Source organism: Phacochoerus africanus, chromosome 9 (assembly GCF_016906955.1).
Source record: "Phacochoerus africanus isolate WHEZ1 chromosome 9, ROS_Pafr_v1, whole genome shotgun sequence".
NCBI lineage: Eukaryota > Metazoa > Chordata > Mammalia > Artiodactyla > Suidae > Phacochoerus > Phacochoerus africanus.
The window spans coordinates 3826906-3850307 of record NC_062552.1 but is presented as its reverse complement, the minus strand read 5'-3'; the positions used below and the strand labels follow the sequence as shown (position 1 = coordinate 3850307).

Below are 23402 nucleotides of genomic sequence, written 5' to 3'. Positions count from 1 at the left end.
TGATGTTTTGAGATTTTTTTCTCCCTGAAAGCAATGGCTTTACTAACCTTAGCTTAGTTCTCTATGCCCGTGCAATAGGCATCAACTGCTCCCAAGAAATTAAGTGACTAAACGAATCACTCCGCTAAAATTGGTGGGGATGGCGCGTGAACTGAAATGTCAGCACACATGCCTCCGCTCTGAGACCAGCCCAGCAACTCGTGTAAAACAAAATCCAAACACACACCACCGGTGGTCTTAGGCTGGAGCTACACTCCGGGTTCTGCCATTCCAGACATGGATGGAGAGGCGTTCCTGTCATGGCCCAGTGGTTAAGAACCCAACTAGGATTCATGGGGATGCAGGTTCGATCCCTGGCCTTGCTCAGAGGGTTAAGGTTCCAACATGGCCCTGAGCTGTGGTGTAGGTCACAGATGCGGCTTTGATCCTGCATTGTTGTGGCTGTGGTATAGGCTGGCAGCTGCAGCTTGGATTCAACCTCTAGCCTGGGAATTTCCATACGCCCATGAGTGCCTCCTTAAAAATAAAAAAAAATAAAAAAATAAAAAAGGTGGGGGGAGGCAGCTGGAACCCAGCAGGCTTAGTGGGTGTGGATGGGGACGGTGGGGAGGAGTCTGAAATCCTGGAGAACTGAGTGGAGGCTGGAAGCCGAGAAGACAGAGGGAGGGTACCCCAAAGAGAGCTCCGAACATCCAATTAAATGTAAGAGATGCCAGGTAAAGGAGGAGGCTGGAGGCTGCTGCGTGTGGGGATGAGCAGCAGAATATGAGAGACTGAGATGCAGGACTAACCCAGGGCAGCGTCTCACCAATGGACACAGTGAGACCAAGTGTACACCATGCAGTCACCTTGGCTACCGTTTGATGCTCTTAGCAGCCCTTTAAACGGAGTGTTATTATTCTTCCCATTTTGCAGAAACAGGAAAGTCAGCCGAGAAGTGGTTGAAGGACCTTCCACAGTCATCTAAGCGTAGTGCTAAGATGTAAAGCCAGGCAGGCATCTGAGCTCATGCTGGTGATTACCATGCTGCTGCTATTCCAGAATGAGTAAATGTCTGTTGTTAATATGCAGCAAGCTCTGTAGGAATTCAGCACCTATGTCCTTTAAAAATGTGATTTTTTTAATGGCCACTCCCATGGCACATGGAAGTTCCCCGGGCCAGGGATCGAAACTGAGCTGCAGCTGCAGCAACACCAAATCATTTACCCCACTGCGCCCACCCGCATGGGAATCGAACCCGAGTTTCAGCAGCAACCTGCTGCTGGGTTGCTCTGAACTGCTGCAGTCAGATTCTTAACCCACTGTGCCACAGCAGGAGCTCCAAGAAACGTGATTCTCGATGGGAGGCGGAGGCACATAGACATTAAATGGCACTAATGCAAGGGGCAAATTGTCAGCTGAGCAGGGCAGGTGACAGAGGTCTGCATGTGTCCCTCCCGATGGGCTCATTGAGACGGATGCGGTAGGACTTGAGGAGGGACACCAGAGGTGACAAGAACTGTCTAGGGAGAGATGGTGACTTGGAGGCAGACAGAGGACAGCTGTGTGACGGCCACCGAAGGCTGAGCGTGGTATTGCCGGAGCCTCCTGGGCGGAGGGCCAGGCATGGTCCCTGGAGGGATCTGAACTTGAACCACATCTTGAGGGATGCTTAATTGGTAGTTGTTCAGGCAAACCGGATAGGAAAGAAGCCGGAGGAAGGAAAGGGGAAAGAATTTTAGGCAGTGGAGCAAACTTGAGCCCTGAATGGATGGTGGGTGCAGACGATTAAAAACGGTGCTGCAGGCTCCTGGAAAGTGATGTGTCAGGAGAGGTCCTGTGATGACCGGGAGACCCAGGACCTTCCGTCCTGAGAAATGGGCACTTCCTCCTGGAAAGGAGAGGCTTCCCACGGGCATGGGAAGGGGGCCTTGCAGGGCAGGTCCTGGGTGCCAGACACTGGGAAGGCTGGGCCATCACCCCTGAACCAGGCGAAGGGCTGGTAACAGGTGGGGGAGGAGGTGTGGCTGAGAGATCAACCAAGGAAATCAAATAAGCTTCCATATCATATCGAGGTAGCAAACCCGGAAACGCTGAGGACACAAAAGGGACAGCGTCTCTTCCGCTGCACCAGCCATCGCAGTTTCTAGAAGCCTCGGGAGAACAGGCAGGACTCGACTCGGAATTTCACTTTGGGAGTTAAAGAGGTAGCCAAACCTTGCCAGCTGCCCCTGGGTCGTTTCCGATGCTACGCAGACTTCTTAATGGGAAGTCCCTCTAAGGCTCACCAAGCCTTGTTCCCGTATTTTTTTTTTTTTTAAGCTTTGTTGCTGCAAAGGAGAGAGGAAGAGCCTTCCTCAGAGAGCAGATTGCCTCATAGCTCTTAACGCAAAGGCTTTTTGCTGTTATTAAATATAGATCGGGGTGTTAGGGTGTTATGAATGTCATCGAGGCTCTCAGGTTGTAATTACTGCCCTCTCACCCGCGGCAGGCTTGTCTGACAGCCTGTCCGGTTTGCTGCCTTGGCCTGAGCGCAGCCATTTCTAAGAGCTGTTCGAGCTGATGGAAAGTGGGCGAGGACTCCCCTCCCGAGGGCGCTGAGGCAGGGACTCCCGGGGAGTCGCATTTACCTTGAACGAGAGGCTGCATGACTCAGGGCCCGGGCTGCATCCTTTCTCCCGCCCCCTTGCTGTGTAAGCCCCCTTTCTCCCCACCCCAGCCTGGTCAGCCAGCCCCAACACGCCTCTCCTCGGCTCTCAGGGGGCTGACTTTCCCGTGGTCAGTCCTTGCTCATTTCCGGGCTGGACCGAGCACCATGGTCGCTGACTTTTCCTGGTCTTCTCGGGGCCCCTGGAGTGAAGCCAAACTCCCAGAAAGATGGGTCTCCCGGAAAGCATCCCCCCTCTGCCCGTTTCCTCTCCTCCTCTGTTTTGGAGATTTGCCTTTCCCATTTCTCGACTTCTTGATTTCTTCCTGGGAGTGAAGCTTGTTTCTCCATCTCCCCCGCTCCACCCCCGGCTCATCCCTCAGTTCTGTAGTGAGTTTCTTGGTTCTGGAGGCCGTCCTGCTTGTCTGCCCAGCTCGCAGCAGCCGCGATGCCTAAAGAGAGCAGAGCAGTTCCCTGTCTGGAGCTGCCCTCCCATTTCCCGTGTCCACCAAGCATTCGGGAGGCGCTGCTTCTCTTCTGTTGTAGCTTCTTCTAATTGGGTCTCTTGTCCCCTTCACACCATCCCACCCCAAACACGCACTCACTCCTGCCTGCCTTCCCTGGAACCGAGCTGATTTTTGCAGCAGCAGTGATGGGCTCCTGCGGAGGGTGGGGGGACACGGTCACCACCCCATCGCTGTAGGAGCCACACCTTCCCAGCTCCGGGCCAGCTGTTCTCTGTACACAAACGGCGCAGATGCTCCTCTGCAGAGTCTCTGTTCTCAATTCAAGCTTGTTTATTTGGCTGCCATTTAGCAGTCGCAGTCCCATTTTTTTGGCATCTCCTCGTCTGATCTAAAACAATTGACCTATTCATTTAAATCACAGATAAAACTTTGGAATCACCTTGGCTTCTCTTTGTCACCTTCCTCCTGAGACATCCTGCCCGACGAAGCTTCCAGAGAGATCATGGACCTCACCACGCCTCTGGTCTCCATCGCTGCCCTCTGAGCTCTGAGCTGTCGTCCCTAACTCCCCTCCTGCCTCCTCTCTGGCCCCTTTCCTGTTTATTCTCCACAAACCAGCCAGGATTATCCTTTAAAATGGAAATGAAAACAGGCCCCAAACCTTGTCACGATTCCCCGCCCCTGGACTACACAGTTGAGCATCAAGCCTTGTGGGATTTCTTTCTTTTTTTTTTTAATTACTCAAATGAATTTATCACATCTGTAGTTGTATAATGATCATAACAATCTGATTTTGCAGGATTTCCATCCCACAGCCCAGGCACATCCCCCCACCCCCCAAACTGTCTCCTGCGGAGACCATAAGTTTTCCAATGTCTGTGAGTCAGCATCTATTCTGCAAAGAAGTTCAGTCTGTCCTTTTTTCAGATTCCACATGTCAGTGAAAGCATTTGATGCTGGTGTCTATCTGGCTGACTTCCCTTAGCATGATAGTTTCTGGGTCCACCCATGTTGCAAAAAATGCTGGTATTTCGTTCTTTTTAATGGCTGAGTAATATTCCATTGTGTACATGTACCACCTCTTCTGGATCCACTCCTCTGTCGATGGACATTTAGGTTGTTTCCATGTCTTGGCTATTGTAAATAGTGCTACAGTGAACATTGGAGTGCATGTGTCTCTGCGAGTCGTGGTTTTCTCTGGATAGATGCCCAGGAGTGGGATTGCTGGATCAACTGGTAGTTCTATGTTTAGTTTTCTGAGGCATCTTCATACTGCTTTCCACAGGGGTTGCACCAATTTACAATCCCACCAACAGTGTAATAGGGTTCCTTTTTCTCCACACCCTGTGCAGCACCTCATGTTTGTAAACGTTGATGATGGCCATTCTGGCTGGTGTAAGGTGGCACCTCATTGTGGGTTTGATTTGTGTCTCTCTAATAATGAGTGATGCTGAACATCTTTTCATGTGTTTCTTGACCATCTGTATGTCTTCTTTGGAGACCTGTCTGTTGAGATCTTCTGCCCATTTTTTGATAACGCCTTGTGGGATTTCATGTGCTCCTGCTCCTGGGGCTTCCCAGCCACCCCCACCCCTGCCCATTTCCCTCCAGCCACACGGACCTCCTTGCTCTTCTGGAAACATCCACACACGCTCTTCTGTCCAAGTCTTTCCACCGACAGTTCTTCTGGCTGCAGAGGCTCTGGCCCCACCTCCTCCCCTCTTCGCAGGTTCTGTTCCCCCCACTTCATCCCGGTCTCTGCTCAACTCACCTCCCCAAAGAAACCATCCGTCACCCCACCTTCTGCCTAAAACATCTCACCTGCCCTGGGGTTTCTGTCCTTCTCCCCCGACTTAGTGTTATTATTTCTCTTCTTCTAGAATGAGTTTGTTTGCTGGCTTTTTAGCGCCACCCCTGAGGCATATGGAATTTCCGGGCTAGGGGTCGAATCGGAGCTGTATCTGCTGGCCTACCCCACAGCCACAGCAACACAGGACCCGCACCTCATCTGCAGCCTACACCACAGCTCACGGCAACGCCGGATCCTTAACCCACTGAGCAAGGCCAGGGATCGAACCCACATCCTCGTGGACACTGCTTGGGTTCATTCCCACCGAGCCACCACGGGAACTCCTAGAAATAAGTTTCCCTCAGGTAGGATCTGCTGGGTTTTCTCATTGCTGAAAGCAGAGTCTGGCATGTGGCAGCTGTCAATACACACAGGAATGAATGAGGCCAACAAAAGTATGTGCATCGTGCACTGCTGAGAACAGCATCTCAGAGAGAAAGGGGCCAGGTGGCACCTTCCAGCACAGGTGGTCCTGGCGGGAGGTGAGGCAGAGGTGTGCAGCAGCAGGAAACACACACACACACGGGAGCGTGGCAGCAGAACCAGCCCCTACGGGCTGAAGGAACGGCAAGCCCCCAGGGGGACGTCTGGCAGTTGTGCCGAAAAGGGTCCCAGGCAGAACCTGGGCGGGGCTCCCCGGCCTTCTCCGTGACGTGGCAGGAACCCCATCTTCTCTGCACAGCCTGCAGAGCCGTCACCTCCACTTGGGCACAAATGAAGGAAGCAGACCCTGTCCTGGGTCCTGAAAACCAGAGTCTCCCTCCCGAGTGGAGGGGAGCGGGGCCTCTGCCCACCGTGGACACAGGCTTACATTCCACGCACACAAGCACGAGTCTACGGGGGAGCGGGGGGCTCTCTGGTCCAAGGGCCCAGCCCACCTTTGCTGAGCACCTGCGGCCCCAAAACATCCGAACGTGCTCTTGACACAAGAGCACATTTCAGAGTCTCCTCTCGCTGCCAAAGCTCTCCCCCTGCTCTCCACCCTGGCGCTCTGCAAGGGCCCGTGTCTGACCGGGAGTGGGGGTGGTACGCTGAAAAGAGCTAAGTTTGATGTCGGGGTAGCCTGGGTTCTGCAGGACCACAGCCTCTTCAATGTGCGGGTAGGCCTAGAGGAGCCCTAAGACTCCTTTCTTCCCCAAAGAAATTAAACATAGGACTTTCAAACGAGGTGCCAAATCTACTTGCCAGACTTACAAGGGCGGCCTTATGGAACCCAGGCTCAGAGACATCCGGTAACTTGCCCAAAGTCACACAGCCTAGGTCCAGAATTCCTTCCACTTATGATGGTTCTCTCTGAGAGATCCAGCCGGTCCCGGGTGAGGGCCCATCACGGTCCTTTCTCAATCCCTCGGTGACAGTAATGTGCAGACAGAGTGGAAAACCACCGCACCAGTAGCCGAAACCCAAAAGAAAGCCTGCAGACAAGACCTGGAAAGAATTCTTTCCCTCCACCCCACTCCCAACGTGCAGGTGCAAAACCATGTGTGTGCGTCTCTCTCCTCTCCTCTCCCCGCCAGGGACAGTGTACTTGGCCTGGCCTGGGCTTTAGCCCATGTCACATGCCTAAGCTACGTTCAAGGGGAGACAAGGGTTTAGCCACTTTCACGTTTAGCCTTGTCTCCCTGGAAAAGCGAAATCTGCCGTGAGGGTTGTTTATTAAGGTTTAGCATCATTGTGGCTGTAATTTGCAAATAGGAAGGGCGCTGTCTGTGCGTGCCCGGCCCCCTCCAGGGGGAGCACTGAAAGTCTCAGGAAGCTCTCTTAAAGTTTCCTTCACTTTTTCTCGTCTTTCTACTCTGCCGTCTTCCATTCGCGGCAGTGGTTCCCTTCACGGTCCCAGGGCAGCTGCGGCAGCTCCAGGCATCATTTCCCTTCCTGTGAAAACATTCGAAGGCAGCAGGGGAAAGGCAGTTTCTCCCGTGTACTTCTCTCCATTGGCAAAGGAGAACAGTCTTTCCCAGAAGCCACCCAGCAGACTGCCTCTTCTTCCTGGAAGTAGGTCACACCGTCACTGTCAGCCTAAAAGAAATCTGAGAAAGAGAGTACAGGGTGCTTTCTGTTCTGCCCCAGGAGGTAGAATTTGCCAGCAAGAAAAAGGAAAGAAAGAGTGGATGCTTTTTTTTTTTTCTTTAGGGCCACACCTGCACGGCATATGAAAGTTCCCAGGCTAGGGGTTGAATCAGAGCTGCACCTGCCCGCCTACGCCACAGCAATGCAGGATCCAAACCACGCCTGCGACCTACACCACAGCTCATAGCAACGCCAGATCCTTAACCCACTGAGCAAGGCCAGGGATCGAACCCATATCCTCGTGGATACCACTCAGGTTCTTAACCCACCAAGCCACAGTGGGAACTCCCTTTTTATTTATTTTTTTATTTTATTTTTTTACGAAATATTCTTAAAAGTGCATGATGATAAACCTAGGCTGGATTCCCCTTCAGGATAGTTTTTAAAGTAAGTTTAGCACAATGGACAATATTGGAGAAAAGAACGTGTCTGCTCTGGGGACCCTGGATGCCTACACTCTTGAGAGCTGGAGACCTTGGTGACAAGGACATCTGATGGTGGCTCATGGTCTCCTCCCCTGTTTTTAGGTCAACAGTGATGTCATTTACATTACCGCCAAGAAAGATGGCACGCACGTGGTTAAAACCCTGGATACCACCCACATTGGGAAATTAATTGTGACCAAACAAGTTGGAGCAGATGGCATGAAGGATATCACAGACACCTACAAATTCCAAGAAGGTAAGTGGCCGCGCTGGAACGACACCCTCTCCGCCCGGGGCCCCTTAGTGTGTCCGTCGTGGTGGCCCCTGTCGCCACGACATGTGTTCCAGAGAAGGCGTGGGCCTTTGCGGCCTTTGGAAGTTAGGGTACAGCTTGAGTGAGTACACAGCACACCCACATTTTTCATCTCATTTTAGTTCTGTTCGTCTGTTTGCTTTGAGCAGAATTCCCCTTCCCGTGGCTTTCAGCATAATTGGTTCAAAGCCACATCTGTTTTCACAGAGAACAGACTTGCGGTTGCCCGGGGTGGGGCTGGGCGGAGGGAGAAGAGGGATGGCCGGGGCGTTTGGGGTTAGTAGGTGCAAACTATTCCCGTTAGAATGGATAAGCAACGAGGTCCTTCTGTACAGCCCAGGGAGCTCTGTCCAACCTCCCGGAATAGACCAGGATGGAAAAGAATACAAAAAAGAAAGTGTGTGCGTGTGTATGTGTGTGTATAAAAAACTCAGTCGTTTTGCTGTACAGCAGAAGTGAGCACAATATTATACATCAACTCTATTTTACTAATTTTTTAATTCTAAAAAATAAGAAAAAATAGTCATGTCTATTTCAACAGCCTATAGGATGTGTTCTTGTTCATAAAAATATGAAAGAACCTCCGTTTTAACTAATCCTGCTAGAGACTATAATACAACAAGTGTAGTTTCAGTTCGATGATGAAATTCACGTAACTGTTCGCATTCGTTTAGTATTTTTACAAACGGTCTTCACCGGCCTTGTCCCATGGAGGCCTCATGGGAATCCCTGAGGCAGATATAACACAATGTGGATACGACCCTGCCGTCTCACGAATTCAGGCCAATTGGGTCGAAGGGCCTGTCTCAATCATAAGACGATGGCGAGGTGGTTTTGCTAACTTTTAGTGTGTGGACTGTTCCAAATGGAGCTTTTGAGGTCAGTCGCGTCTTACTGAGTACTGAGTGCCAGCTGTTGACAGAAAAAAAAAAATGCATACCATGAGAACAGGAGTTAAGTTTGCTTTGGGGCAAAATGAGGACTAGAGCCCAGGAGGCAGCATTTCAGAGCCAAAACCTCTCCACAGAGGCAGGGGGACGGTCGGTACGGCTGAGATTTTGGTGCAGGGGAGGTGCATGCAAGCAAGCACACACTTTGCCAAAGGTCAGTGCTAAGCTTGTGAAGGTCACTGCTGGTCATGAGGAGTGGATGTCACCATGCAGGATTTCAGCGCATGTCTGGATCGAAGGAGAGGCAAGAACTGGGCTCACGGTTCTCTCCTGGAAACACCCAACTACCTGAAGATGCGTCCTGCCAGTTTTCCCACCCCGAGCCCAGCGTGCCTCACCCCGCATCTCCACCCTGGACTCTTTGGGGGGGTGAAGGTCAGCCGAGGCGGCAGCAGCTCGTGCGTGAACCCTTGTAGGGGCAGGGGGCCAGGGCCTGTCTCCAGTTGGCCCTTCCTGATGCCTGGAATTGTGTTTGGAGCTGGGGAGCCCACAGTGAGCGGGACCCAGTTTCTGCTCCCCGCCAAGCGATGGGTGCATTCTGCCGAGGAGGGCTTTTCAAACATATGAGGACACTTAGTCCAACCAGGAGATTCAGAAAAAGCGAAGCCAAATAAGAGAGGTCACAGAGCCCAGTTAAAGGCAGCTGGACCAGAGCTTGCAGGAGATGGGAACAGGACACAGGCCTGGCGGGGGGAAGCAGCCAGTGGGTTTAGACCTCTGCAGACATGACTGAAGCATTAATAAGCTCAGAGTGCCCTGAGATCAGGAGTGGACAGGAGATGGAGGAGCCTGGGTGTCTCGGTGGGGACGTGGAATATATGTTAGAAATGATTCTCTAGCAGAGCTTCTTCAGAATGGCCTTTATTTTAGTGAATGGATAAAAATGAAGAGTCATTAGCATATACCTAAATATTCATCAGTTTTCCTGAAATGCTGAGTGCAGATTTTGTTTTAAATATTTTAGTTAGTCTCCCTGCTCTTATTTACAGAAGGAATTTGCACTATAAAGAGAAAGTTGGCTGAAAGAACTCTCGTGCATAGTATTAGGAATTCAGGATTTTTGTCATCTGAACTAGTGAATTTGTGCTGTATTTCTGATACTTAGTTCTTCTCTTCCGCTGGCTATCATCCACTGCCCGAAAAAAGATCTTTCTTTTCTTTTTGGATTTTTTTTTCTAAAAAGAGAGTTTTTAAAAACATAAGCACAAGAAAACAAAACAAACACGCCACGCCCTCTTGTTATAGAGTGACAGGTGGAAAGGTTTGGAAAAGAAAAAGTCCATTAAAAAAGTGAAAGGAGGGTGGCTCAGTGGTTAACGAATCTGACTAGGAACGATGAGGTTGCAGGTTCGATCCCTGGCCTTGCTCAGTAGGTTAAGGATCCGGCATGGCCATGAGCTGTGGTGTAGGTTGCAGATGCGGCTCAGATCCCGTGTGGCTGTGGCGTAGGCCGGTGGCTACAGCTCCGATTCGACCCCTAGCCTGGGAACCTCCATATGCCGCAGAAGCAGCCCAAGAAATGGCAAAAAGACAAAAAAAAAAAAAAAAGGAGCCGGCTGCCACATTCCTTCATGTCTTCATTCATCCTTTCAGCAACTTACTGTTAACCACCTGCCATAGTCCAGACCCTTTGGAGGGATGAAGATGGGCACGGCCCTGTCTTCCCATCTAGCTGGAGAGACGGCTAGGAAGCCAGCCCTCCCCAGGCTGTAGGATGGGTACCCAGAGCACGGTGGGTGGAGAGATGAGAGATGCTCGGAGATCCTGGAGGACGTGGGTGGTGGCTCCCTGAGGCTGAAGGATCAACCCTTTCCAGGAAAAGGCGGCAGGATGGGGATTGTGGGCTCAACTCTACCCCTGTGGGAGAGTTCCTGCTGTGGCACAGAGGGCTAAGAATCCGACAGCAGCAGCTCGGGTTGCTGTGGAGGTGCAGGGTGGCTCCCCAGCCCAGTGGGCTATAGGATCTGGTGTTGCCACAGCTGTGGCTTGGATTCAGTCCTTGGCCCAGGAACTTCCATATGCTGTGAGTAGGGCCATAAAAACAAAACAAACCAGAAACCCCTCTCCTGGTGCAGAAGGAGTCCTGAGCAGACAGCATCCAGAACAGAAGGCGAGTCATGAGGACGTCATCCCAGTGGCCAGCTGTCCTCAGCAGAAGGTCCCTAGCTGTCAGCCACGGAGGGGCGGGGGGAGGGCGGGTCAGGGTCAGACGTCAAGAGAGGAAGGACCAAAAGCCAGTCCGTGAAAGAGGAGTCGGGAGCCCGGCCGAGAAAGAGCCCCAGACTAAAGCAAGTAAAATGTGCCCGCTCTGAGTGAGATCAACACCCGAGGTCGAGGCCGCCAGAGTTTGGCGAGAGGGCAAAAGGCTCCAAGGAGCGGACAGTGTGGGGGTCTGGTCCAAGCAGAAGAGCCCCCACGCCCTCACAGAAGGTGTAAGCGACACCCCTCCTCCTGGGCTGGGTCATTGGCCTCTTCATCGAGGATGGCGGATGCGCTTCGTGGTCCAACGCGGGGAAGGACCAAGTCCGCGCCGCTTTAGGAAGGAAGCGGAGCCTGCGCCTGTGTACGTGGTGGGAGAGAGTGCGTGGTTCCCGAGGTCCCCCACGGGCATCTGGGGAAGACTGCCAGCATCCGTGCCCGTGCCTTCGCCACCCTGATTCTCATTGTTGAATCTCTCATAGAACTTCTCTGTCCACAGATGCGGAGTCTAGCCATTAATGTGCGGTGGGAAGTGAAAGCATAGGAAAAACTATGACCAGATTTAGGCATTTACTGTTTTAATTAACTAGATCGATTGTGGAAGGATCATTTTTCACTTCGAGAGCTAAAGCTTCATGTTACGTATAATTTTCTTTAAAATGAGGAGCTTCCCCTGTGGTGCAGTGGGCTAAGGGTCCAGCACTGCCACCAGCTGCAGCTCAGATTCAGTTCCTTGGCCCAGGAACTTCCATGTGCCATGGGTGGAGCAAAAAATAAAATAAAATAAAATAAAATAAAATAAAATGTAATGGATAGAATAGAATAGGTAAAAAGAAGAAGCTATAAAATTTGGAAAACTAGAATGCTTAAAACTTCTCCTGGGCAATATGTCATCTTCTGTGAGGATGTGGGGTCCCATTTCCTCCTCCCTCCATCAGTTATTCATTCCCTCTGTCACTTGTAGTTCCATCTTTCCTTCCCCATCAGCTCCCTCCTCGAAAATCTCACCTGTGTTAAAAGGCTTAGATGCTCTTTGTCAACAGCGTGTCCCCCCCAAAGTGGCCCACCCTTCTCTCCTCCTCGCCTCCACGGCCACCTGCACCCAGCATCCTGCCATGCTCCTTTCCTTCCCTTCCTCACCTGTTCTGCCCTGAGTTCTGCCACCAGCACATCCTTGAGGCCCTTCTCTTCAAGGATGCCAAAGCATCTAATTGCCCCGTGGAATAAACATCCTGCAGACTTCAGCTTGCCTGAGACCACCTACAGTTTTTCATGCTATTGCTCACTCTCAATTCTTGAAGTTCTCTCTCTGTTTCTAATTTTTTAAAGTTTTAAAAATGTTTCTTCTTTATTTTTAATTGAAATTTAATTGCTGTACAATATTATATATTACAGGTGTACGAGATAGGAGAAGTTCTGCTCCGTTTATAGTTGTTGTAAAATACTGGCTATAGTCCCACGTGTTCCACAGTACATCCTTGTAGCTTATGTTACACCTGGTAGTTTGTACCTTCTCCTCTCCTACCAACGTCATTGCCCCTGCCCCGCCTCCCCCCTGGTAACCACGGGCTTGTTCTCTATACTGAGTCTGCATCTTTTTTGTTACATTCACTGTAGCTGTTTTTCGATTCCACGTAGAAGTGATATCATGCCGTGTTTGTGTTTCTCTTTCTGACTTACATCACTTGCATGAGAGTCTCTAGTGGCATCCAAATGGCAGACTTTCATTTTTATGGCTGAGTAGTATTCCATTGGCTATTTGCACCACATCGTCTTTATCCATCCATCCATTGATGGACACTTAGATTGCTTTGAACTTCTCTCTTCTCTTTGTTCCTGTAATGCAGTTTTCTCCATCCCAGCCTACCTGACTCTTTCTTCCGTCTTCTTCTGCAACTAAGAATGCTCCTTTCTTTGCCTGCTCAGAATGTTACTTCCTTCTAGGCTTCCTTCCTTCTTTCCTACCCACTCGCTGGTGTCAACATGCTGTACATACTGATCATTCCCAAGTCTGTCTCCAACTTAGGCGTCACTGCTCAGCCCCACGTTCGCCTCAATATCCCATAGGAATCTGAAACTGAACCTCCCCAAATGCCACCTTCCCTCGCTCCCCCCCCACACCTGTGCTCTCTGCCCCAGTGAGGAGAACCTCGGTCCACCCAAATTTAGCACCTTGAAAATCGGTCAAGCAGCAGCTCCCCTAGCCGACCCCTTTGAAATAGTTCAAATCACCTCCTCCCCTCCATCTCCGTGGCCACTCTCTGCGAATCAGACAGCGTCAGTCTCAGAAGCCCATCAGCCCGATACGTGGGGAGTGGCCAAAAAAAGTTAGTTTCCACTGCTGCTGGTCATTCTGGTATCACTACCGTGCCTCTGAGATTAGCTTTTTCTCCTGCATGCACCTGCTGTAGCTTCCCAGTTCCACTGCCCTCCTCACCTTCTTTCCGCACACCCATGTCATTGCCTCCAAACTGACACATTTCAGATAAAAATCTCAGCTGTTACTGCACTGATTAAAAGCCCCTACTCTCCTCTGTTGCCTCCAGAGTCTTCCAGCCAGAACTGGCCACGCCTCTGCTCTTTGCCTTTTTGCTGCCCCCTGCCCTTAGCATCTCCTGACCACGCCCTCAGTGCCTTAAGCAGGTGCCTGACCACACCCCCAGGTGCCTTAAGCAGGTGCCTGACCACGCCCCCAGGTGCCATAAGCAGCAGCCAGGTGGGTGGCTGCCAGTTCCTTCAATGAGCTGGCCTTCATGCCTTTGTTCTCCCCGCGAGAGGAAAATCCCTCTCAGAACCCTCCCCTGACCCCCGACACCTAGAGCGAGATGTCAAGTCTGTCCCCCATGCTGCCCACACCGCCCACAAAGTCTGACCCAGCACCGGTGATGGATGTGTGGGTGGCGGCCCCTCTCCTTGTCCCTTAGACCCGCATGGGAAGGGCTGTGCTTCTCGCCTGGGCCTGGACGTTACAGGGGCTCACCCAGCATGAGATGACCAAAGGCATGGCAGCACAGGTGGCTCCTTCACAGGTGGGCTTACCTGAACATCTCATGTCCTCAGCTAGACTGTTTACTGCTATAAAGATGAAAAGCTTTGTCTCTGGATGAAAGCAAAGTGTTTCTCCAAATTTCGATCCTGCCAAGCCCCTGTGCCAGGCTGGGTCCCGGGTCGCGGGGACACGGAACTTACGTTCTCGTGGGGGAGGTAACGTCACCTGGTGACACGTCTTGGGAAAGGAAGGAAAGCCAGTAATGTGTTAGTGAGAGAGGAGAGGACGGGCTCACGGAGGTGGGGACCTTTGAGCCAAGACCTGAACAATGAGAAGATGCGCTCCAGACGAGAGGGGCCTCTCATCACACCCAGTTGATGGGGAGGTGGCTTTGACCTTGCCATTCTCCCTGGGCACTCAGTTCACGGCCCTGACTGAGTTATGTAAGTCCTTGGAGGAGCACAGATCGCAACTGCAGAGGGCAGGGTTTCTGCCCAGCTGGGGAAGCCCTGCGCTTCCCGGGACCACTCCAGCCTGGCTCTCCGGCTGTTCCTGCTCACAGGGACAGACTGGTCCCCAGAAGGAAACTAGAGGCTTCTCCACCTGCAACCCACTGTCGAGTCTCTCCCAGCACCCAGGAGCTTCCACTGCCCCTCCCCAACGTGGCCAGATCAGCCTGTCCCCAAGGGGGCACCTCTGCCCTATTCCCGCTGCTGGTGTTGGTTCACCTCCCGCATTTTGCCTAAATGCATATCTGGTGCCCATCCAAAGCTATAATCATTCGTGCTCGCTCTCGCCAGATGCTCTCTGCTCCAATGGCTCAGGGCACTTCCCTTGTCCCAGCCCCTCCTTCCCTAAAATCATCTCCCTCTCATCGATTGTAAACTTGTGCTCAAGCCAGCGCTTGTCCGGGACCAGTTGTTTCTGGCACATTCTTGTAGTCTCGATGCTCAGAGAAATTGTCAACACACCACACACACACAAAATACTCATTCACGTGGTTTGCAACCTCTGCCGGCGTTTCCTCTGCCTTTGCCATGTCCTGGTGGTGGCTGCCGGTTCTTATGCATGTCCTGCCTCTAAGCCACCGGCCAACCCTGCCCTGTATGTGCCCTTACTTTACAGACAAGGAAACAGACGGTAATAACAGTGCCTACCTGGAGGAATCGTTTTGAGGATTCAGTGAGCTGGGGCACAGCATATGCCTCACCTGTCACAGAGTTAGCTCTCAGGGACACTTGGTACTGCCATTAACCCACTGCTTTGTCTCTGCTGCATTTTGTCATTAAGTGGGAGGCATCCTAAAATGAATGTAACTCTAAAAGCCAGTGTTTTTATTTCAAAGTGGTTCTTCTTTTGCTAGCCATTCCCATGACTCGTTTTTACAAGCCCAAGAATTTACCCCTCTGTCTTCCACGTGCGCTAAGATCCGCCGAGAGGCCTTCGGAGGGTCAGCCCAGCCCGCAGTCGCGAGCTGCAGGTTCTGAGCCGCAACCTGTACCTGCGTTTCTCAATCTTCGCCCCCCCCACCCCACCCCCCCGCCGCATGAAGCTACTTTTGATTCTTCCAGCTCCCCCACCTTCATCTCCACCACCACCACCCTGGGAACCCTTCATAAGACATTTCCCTAAAATCGTCACACACATCAGACTACACCCCCAGAGGCCGAAAGGTACACCTCGTTGGGAGTTCCCATTGTGGCTCAGCCAGTATCCATGAAGACGCGGGTTTGATCCCTGGCCTTGCTCTGCGGGTTAAGGATCTGCAGTGAGCTGTGGCATGGGTCGTAGACGAGGCTCGGATCTGGCGTTGCTGTGGCTGTGGTGTAAGCTGGCACCTGCAGCTCCAATGAGACCTCCAGCCTGGGAATAATAATCACGCCCCCTCAAGGCTGGGCTCCGTCTCGGAACCTTGGCCAGGCTACGGGATGCTGTGAGCATCCAGGAGGCGAGAGGGCCCAGCGTTCCCCATGGGAACTTGGCCCCAGAGCCCTGTTAAGGAGGGCTCGCTCATGGAGAGCTTGGTCAGAGAAGCACAGGCGGACGTGGCTCAGAGAGAGTGGTGTCTGTGCCCTGCGGGGGCAGATGGCGACAGAGAAGGACTCAGGCAGGGCTGGAGCTGCCCAGGGGTCAGCTCACTAGGAGCGAGTGGGACAGGCCCAGGTATGGAGAGCCTTGAGCAAGACAGGTCTTGTCGGGACCCACGAATGGAGACAGCTCACGGTGCAGAAGGTGGGACGGCGAGAGGCAGCTCTTCCAGCTCCTGGCTCCCTGGTTAGGACCTTGGGGGGAGGTAAACCCATCCCAGTTTGAGAATCTTAGCACAAGTTCCTGTGCCACCCACAGCGAGGCCTCCAAAACATGGGAGTTTGGAGCGGAGAAAGGTTTACTGCAGGCTACGCAAGGAGACCAGTGGCTCATCACCCCCAAAACTTTAACTCCCCAAACCAAGCTTGTAAAGCAGTTTTAAAAGCCAGGACTTCCTGTCGTGGTTCAGGGGTTAACGAACCCAACTAGCATCCATGAGGGTGCGGGTTGGATCCCTGGCCTTGTTCAGTGGGTTAAGGATCTGGCGTTGCTGTGGCTGTGCTTTAGGCCAGTGGCTACAGCTCCGATTGGACCCCTAGCCTGGGAACCTCCATATGCCACAGGCGCAGCCCTAAAAAAACAAACAAAAAAATTTTAATAAAAAAAATTAAGCAAATAAAAGCCAGGTTTAGGGGGAGGGGTGGGTCACAGGGAAGTGATCAGCTTGTGTACAATCTTCTGATTGGCTGACGGCGCCGAGTGGGCGGTATCAGAAGCATTGAGGTCCTCAGTCCTTAGGCTCTCGGGGGCCTAGGGCTCTGTGCTGGAGCCATTAAGTAGTTAATATCTTGCCTTCGGTTGAGGGGTGGGATTTTCACCTTTGTAAAGCAGCTCGGGAAATGTTTTGTGCCTCAGATGCTGTTATCTGGGTGTTTGAGAGGAGGTGGGGAGGGTTCTGTCCCAGGAAGGCCCCACAGGGCCCTGCTGCTCTGTGACAAGAGTTAGATTTTGCCCGTTTTTACCCGCTGAACCCTGAAACAGCGGCCCTGGAAAAACAGCCCTTAGAGTCATAAGCGCCGTAGCCACTTCTGATCAGATAGGGTCGTAACTCTCTGGGAACTTGATCGAGCAGAATTCCGAACTGGGGACAGTGATGATGGCAGCAGCCTCCAAGGGAAGTCGTGGGGCTTCCAGAGGTGTTGCCGAACCTTGGCCTCCGTCTGCGGGTGCTGAATTGAAACACAGAGACAGAGTTTGGAGTAAAGGAGAAAAAAATAGCTTTATTGCTTGGCCAGGCAAAGAAGGCCACGGCAGGCTAATGCCTTAAAGATTGTGCTCCCCTAGTGGAAAGAATTGCGAGGCGTTATATAGTTAAAAAAAAAAAAAAAAAAAAAAGGAGAAAAACAGGTTTTTAGGTAGGACTCAAGATTGGGACAAACATGTATATTCTTCTTTCTTTGGGGGCGTCAGGCGATCTCAAAGGTGCCACTAGGAGGCCTCGGCCCGATCATGTTGTAGAATTCCCAGAAATCCCCTCAGAGCACCCTCGAGGAAGACAGAACACAGCTTTATTTTGCCGGCGGGTCCATGGGGAATCGCTTCCCAATCACGGACCCTGAACAGAAAGGGGGAGATCCATTGATAGCGCTTGCTTACCTGTCTAACATGCTACAGTCACCTTTAGTTACAGGCAGGATACAGAAAGATGTACAGCCCTACAGAATGCTCTATATTGTTACTTTAAGGATTGGCCTCAAGCACAATCTAGCTATGCTGGAATTTTTTAGAGCCATCGGGGCTCAGAGTTGCTCAAGTTCGAATGACCTTGCTTTTCTCAGAGCCCTCGTATGAGTCACCTTAAGTTCACCATGACGGACGGTGGCAGCAAAATGGCTTCGCTCTTGCCAAGATCCGCGTCCCCTTTTCCACAGCCCACAAGCACGGTGGAGGTCTTCTGGGTTATCGCCTAGAATAACAGTACTTGCAAAAGGGCGTATGGATCAGAGAGTAGAGCAAACTCAGAAGGTTCCGGAAAAACATCTTGTCCTAATAACCTTCCACCCGCAGGCGATTCCGCTCCGGGGCCCGCATCTTTAGTTTTGCTGGTGATTGTGTTTGGGGTATGATTAAGCCGGGGAGAAGGACAAGGAAGGACTCTCAGCCATTCGGTTTCTACGTGTCCGTTTCTAAAAGAAGCGGAGGGACATAACTTTTCTCTTAGGTGTAGGGGATGTCTGTGTTATGTCTTCCTCGGGAGGGAACCGGGATCCTGTCCCAAGGCTGCACTGTTGCTGCTGGACTGTTCCTCTCTGTCCCCGATCAGCAACTGTCTGAATGGATCCCTTGGAACCCAGGGAAGGCCATGGGGGCTGAATGAAGCCCATTTCCTAAGAACAAGAAATGGGGGACACAGAAAGGCTTTTGCACCCAGGAGCCCCACAGGGCCATGTCTGGTTTCACACGGCCAGTTTTTCTCAGCATGCCTCATCTTTAGCTGACGGGTGATTGTGCTTAGGGTGCAATTAAGCCGGGGAGAAGGACAAGGAAGGACTCTAAGCTGTTCAGTTTGAAAGCATTCGTTTCTAAAAGAAGCCTATATTATTCCGTGTCTCCCTTGAGAGGGCACCAGTCCGCTGCCCAAGGGCTGTACCGTCGTTTCTTGAAGGTTCCTCCCTTGTCTCTGCATCCCCTCCCTTCCCTGATCGGCAGCTGTCTGAAGGTGTCCCTTGGACCCCAGGGAAGGCCACGGAGGCTGAACGAGGCCCATTTCCTAAGAACAAGAAATGGGGGACACAGAAAGGCTTTGTGTCCAGAGCCCCACAGGCAATGACAGCGCACGGTGCCCGCAGCGCCCCGCTCATGAGGGCGACTTTGTCGTGGGCGGGGTGCATTCCTCTGTCCTCATCTCTGCACCTTTCCTAGGTCAAGAAGAAGAGCGGCTGGCCCTCGAAACTGCCCTGATGTATGGGGCTAAAAAGCCCCTCAGCACAGAGGGCATCCCCAGATCTCGGTCCGACATCCACATGGACTTCGAGGTGGAGAGCGCCGTGCTGGGGAGAGACTTCAAGGTCATCCTCACCTTCCGAAACAACAGCCCCACCCGCTACAGCGTCACGGCCTATCTCTCAGGCAACATCACCTTCTACACCGGCGTCTCCAAGGGGGAGTTCAAGAACGAGACGTTCAACGTCACGCTGGAGCCCCTGTCCTGTAAGTTAATGGGCGGGCACCGCGCTCTCCGGGACGCGTCCCCTGCCTTCCCGTCTGGCTTGCTGCTGACTCTGCCCCCCTCCCCATCAGAACGTCCTGTCCAAGTTCGAGTTCTGGCCCAGAGCTCAGGAGCGCCAGCCGCAGGGGAGGCCCCCCCTTTTCTAGAAGGACCACCACTTCCACCCTGCGTAGAAGTGAGCACCCACCTTTTCAGAGCCCGGGGCCCCGTGAGTCCTGAACACTGAATGTCGCTTTGCTTCTCGTGGCGTCCAGGGTGGGCCGAGGATCTGAAGCATATCGGCGCCCACGGGGAGCTGGTCGCAAATGCAGATGCTCAGGCCCCGCCCCAGGCCTTCGGAATCAAGATCTGCCTTTTTCACAGGATCTCAGGAAGAGCAGGCTTCCTGGTGTGCTCAGGAAAGTCGACGACGCTCATGTCCCAGAAGCAGGCCAGCTGGTGGTCCCTCTCTCCCGACTTAGGAAGAGCTTTGTGGGGTTGGGGGAAGGCTGCCCAGCAGGGGTGGTGTGTTTGGCTTTACCACTTAGGGGCAGCGTGATCTGTCCGGTGGGCGGGGTCAGGAGAGCCCATCCTGAGGAGAGAAAATTGGAGATTCGGGATGTGCTGTCCAGGGGCCTCTGAAGGGCACGGCCGTCCCAGCCATCTCCCCAGGCTTGCGTGCTCCCTCTTTCTCTCCGTGTCTTTCTCACCTTGACCCCCTCCAGCCTCCCTGGCATGGATGGCCTTCCAAAGCATCTTCTTCACCCTAAACAATTCAGGACATTTTAAGCAGGACTGGGGTTGACGTGCCGCAGCGTGCACTGGGGGTTGCACCGCCCCCCTTCTCGTTTCCTGGGGTACTAGCATGTGATGTGTTCAACAGCTGGTGACTCAACGGGCCCAGTGAGTCAACCAGGAGAGCCTGGTGTCCAGGCGAAGCACGTCACGTGAGACAGAGCAGACTGGAAACAGCCAGCACTTCTGGAAACCAGATCCATTGACCTGATTTGTGGCACAGAAAAAGAAATGGGAAAAAAAAAAGAGAGAGAGAGAGAGGTATAAGAATAGTCATTTGTATAAAGCAGAGGCCGGTAAGACCATGATGCCACCTGGGGATGACCAAAGGCTCGTCTCACTTGTTTGCAAGCTCCCTGGATTTTGTGTCTGTCCCACGCCACGGGAAGCCCCCTCAAGAGACTTCAGAAAGACATTCCCAGGAAAAATGGAAACTATTCCTAAAAGTCCTAATTCCAAGAAACCTCCCTGAGCTTAAGCACGCAGATCTCCCAGCTTCAGTAGCGAAGCCAACAATTAAGAAATCGTCACAGTATCTTTCTTGGAAACTGGAAGATCTAGTACTGGGAAGACAGGCAGTTCTTACAGAAAAGGGTAGTCACTATAAGGAGCCAAGGAAAGATTCATCACAACTGTTTAGGACAGACAGACCGACACGCCGTGGACCTGAGAGAGCCTGAGCCTTGAAGTTGGACAAATCCAGACACATTTCAGCTGTGACTGTGGGACCTACTAGCTGTGTGTCCCTGGGCAAGTTACTTAAGCACTCTGAGCTCATGCTGCGTCCATCCCTGGGTGGCTGGATTCCCCCCCCACACACCTTGAGTTAGTGCCGCCAAGTGCAGGTACTGTTTTGCCCTGGCCATGCAGCAGTGAGTTGCTCGTGGAGTTCGCTATCTCCTGGGGAGAGGCAGGGGAAATCGGCAGTGACCAATCAAGCTCGTTAGGATGTGGTGCTGCCTAGAATAGGAAAACACAGCGCAAGGTAAGGAAGGCGGAGCGTGTTGGTGGGGGTGGGGTCGCCAAGGAAAACCGCTCTAACGGGGACAAAAGAAGAGAGTTAGTTCCAGCGGGGGGCGGCAGGGCGGGGGGAGCAAGTGTAAAGGCCCTGAGGCCAGCACTTGTCTGCTGCTGTGTCCTAGGAGGCAAGGAGACCAGAGTCCGGAGCAAGGCTGTCCGGTGGAGGGTGGAGGGTGGGTACAGACCAGGTGAAGACCAGAAAGACCCTTGTGAGGACTTTGGCTTTGATTCCGGGTGAGAGAACCATGGGAGGGTTTGAGCAGAAGCTGCCCTGCTCTAACTTGGGTTCTAAGAGATCCCGCTGGCTGCTGTGTTCAGACAGACCACAGGGGAGGAGGAGCTGAGCTGAGGACAGCTTAGGATGCTCTTGGCCAGGTGGTGGCGGCCGTGAGACAGGCCGTGGGAACCGTCGGATCTGCGCCTGTGCTGAAGGGAGCCGCTGCAGGATCTGTTGGCAGCTTGGATGTGCCGTTCGAGGGATGGAGCCGTGGAGGGAACTAAACGAGATGATACATGTAACGGGCTTCCCACATGCAGGTTCTCCTTAAATGTTAACTTCCAGGAGTTCCCATTGTGGCGCCGTGGAAACAAATCTGACTGGGAACCGTGAGGTTGCGGGTTCGATCCCTGGTCTTGCTCAGTGGGTTAAGGATCCAACGTGTAGTGCAGGTCATAGACGTGGCTCGGATCTGGCGTTGTCGTGGCTGTGATGTAGGCCGGTGGCTACAGCTCCGATTTGACCCCTAGACTGGGAACCTCCATATGCCATGGTTATGGCCCTAAAAAGACAAAAGGACAAAGAATTAAAAGAATAAAAAGTAGACCCCAGTAAAAGAAAGCAAATAAGCGAGGGAGAAACCGTTTGTGAAAAGCCGGTTAGAGTAAGTTGTGGGCCAAGGCGGGACATACCGTCTTGGAGGCTGTTTCAACTCGTTTTCAGCTGCATCAGTATTTTCTCATCGTCAACTCTTGAGTTGGCCTTTGGAGACCGAGGGAAGGCCTGAGAGGTGAAAGGAAAAGCCTTTTATTTCAAAACGCAGGGACTCGGGGGCTTGTCCACAGCTTCACTCACAAGAGTCCCATCTCTCAACCCCTGCCCCCTCGTCCCCTGAGCCAGTAAGAGCTTGAGCTCGAGTGAGTCAGGCTGGAACAGCCTGATGCATCAGGCATCCAGCGAGGGGCGGCTGATCCAGCCGAAGCCTGACTCGGGGTTCGCACGGCTCCCACCCCGAGGCCGGTCCTGAACAAGCTGAAGGGAGTTGGGGACCGTTTCTCACTTTAGCCTGCAGGTAGGTGGCCGTCACTCTATGCAACAAATTGCATGTCGCCACCTGAAATAAACCGCCGTCGGCTGCCAAAAGCCACGAGAGAGCTCTTTCCCAGACCCTAATGGAGCAGGTCAGGGCGCTTTCCTGAGAGGCTGCATGGCAAAGAAAGTTTTCCAAGTGGAAGGCAAGGTACATTTTCCAGATTGATAATTCAAGGCAATGCGTGGGCTCCAATCAGTTGGGAAGATTCGAATAACTTCACCCTCCCAGTACCTTCAAAGGTGCTATCATTTCCACTTGGCTATATTTAGTCGCCTTCGCTTTTTGGAAAAGAGATGAGGCAGCTCCTGTCTGTGTCTCCCCTGGCTTTCCCCAGACACCGTAAATGATGCTGGCAGGATCCCAGCTCCAGCGCTCATAGAATGAAAATCTATTCTTCTTTCTCTTGCCACGTTTAATAAACTTTATCTAGAACAATTTCTTGTGCAGTGGCAAATCACAGCACTTACATAATGCACTATTTCAGGAGCTCCACGCTCTGGGGCTCAGAGACACAGCCCAGTTTCTTAAGTGCCAAGGTTTCATTCTACCTCAGAGAAATCAACGGTCTCTGGGCCGACGGGAGCAAGGGAGCCAACGCCTCTGTGAAGATGGGTAGGAGGAAGCCGGGCACATCTCACCAGCCTAAAAAGCCCAGTGGCCCAACCCAGCCCTCTACGAATAGCCAGAGGGTATGGCCGCTGTTCTCTGGTTACTGGAGGCAGCTGGAGGCCAAATGGACGTTCTCCGGGGCCTGTCATTTTGCCGCTCCATCTGGCCCCATCTGAGCGAGTGAAAATAATCTGAGGTTGTCCCCAACTGAGGACCACCGTTGTCGTCTTCTGGACGGCCCCCTGCCAGGGGAGCCATGAAGAAGCAGGGTCTAGGCTCAGACCCAAACAAGGCAACGCAAGTCATTCAAAAGGGCAGAGTTCCAGGGTCAAGGCAAGATCATAGATTCAAAAGGCTGGCTCAGCGTGGAGGGGCACTGCCCCAGGAGGCAAGGCGGGTTGTCTGCTGCTCGTCTGGGGCAGACCAGTAATAAGTGTGCAGCCCGTGGCTGTCCCTCAGCCCCGCATCGCTGACCATTAGGCTGGAGAGTTGTGGGACCTGTCCTGTGTCTCGCAGGATGTTTAGCAGCACCTTGGCCTCTACC

The 23402-nt window shown here is 52.6% G+C and overlaps 1 protein-coding gene across 2 annotated transcripts in view; it reads left to right on the top strand.

The window, feature by feature from the left end:
• Window positions 1-23402, top strand: part of F13A1 (coagulation factor XIII A chain) — a 151751-nt gene that overhangs the window by 108240 nt on the left and 20109 nt on the right. Inside the window, exons 11-12 of one of the 2 annotated variants that reach the window (XM_047794522.1) lie at window positions 7540-7693; window positions 18839-19126. In XM_047794522.1, the coding sequence (XP_047650478.1) occupies window positions 7540-7693; window positions 18839-19126 (442 nt within the window). The remainder of the gene's footprint in view (window positions 1-7539; window positions 7694-18838; window positions 19127-23402) is intronic. The other variant, XM_047794523.1, reaches the window with a different exon arrangement.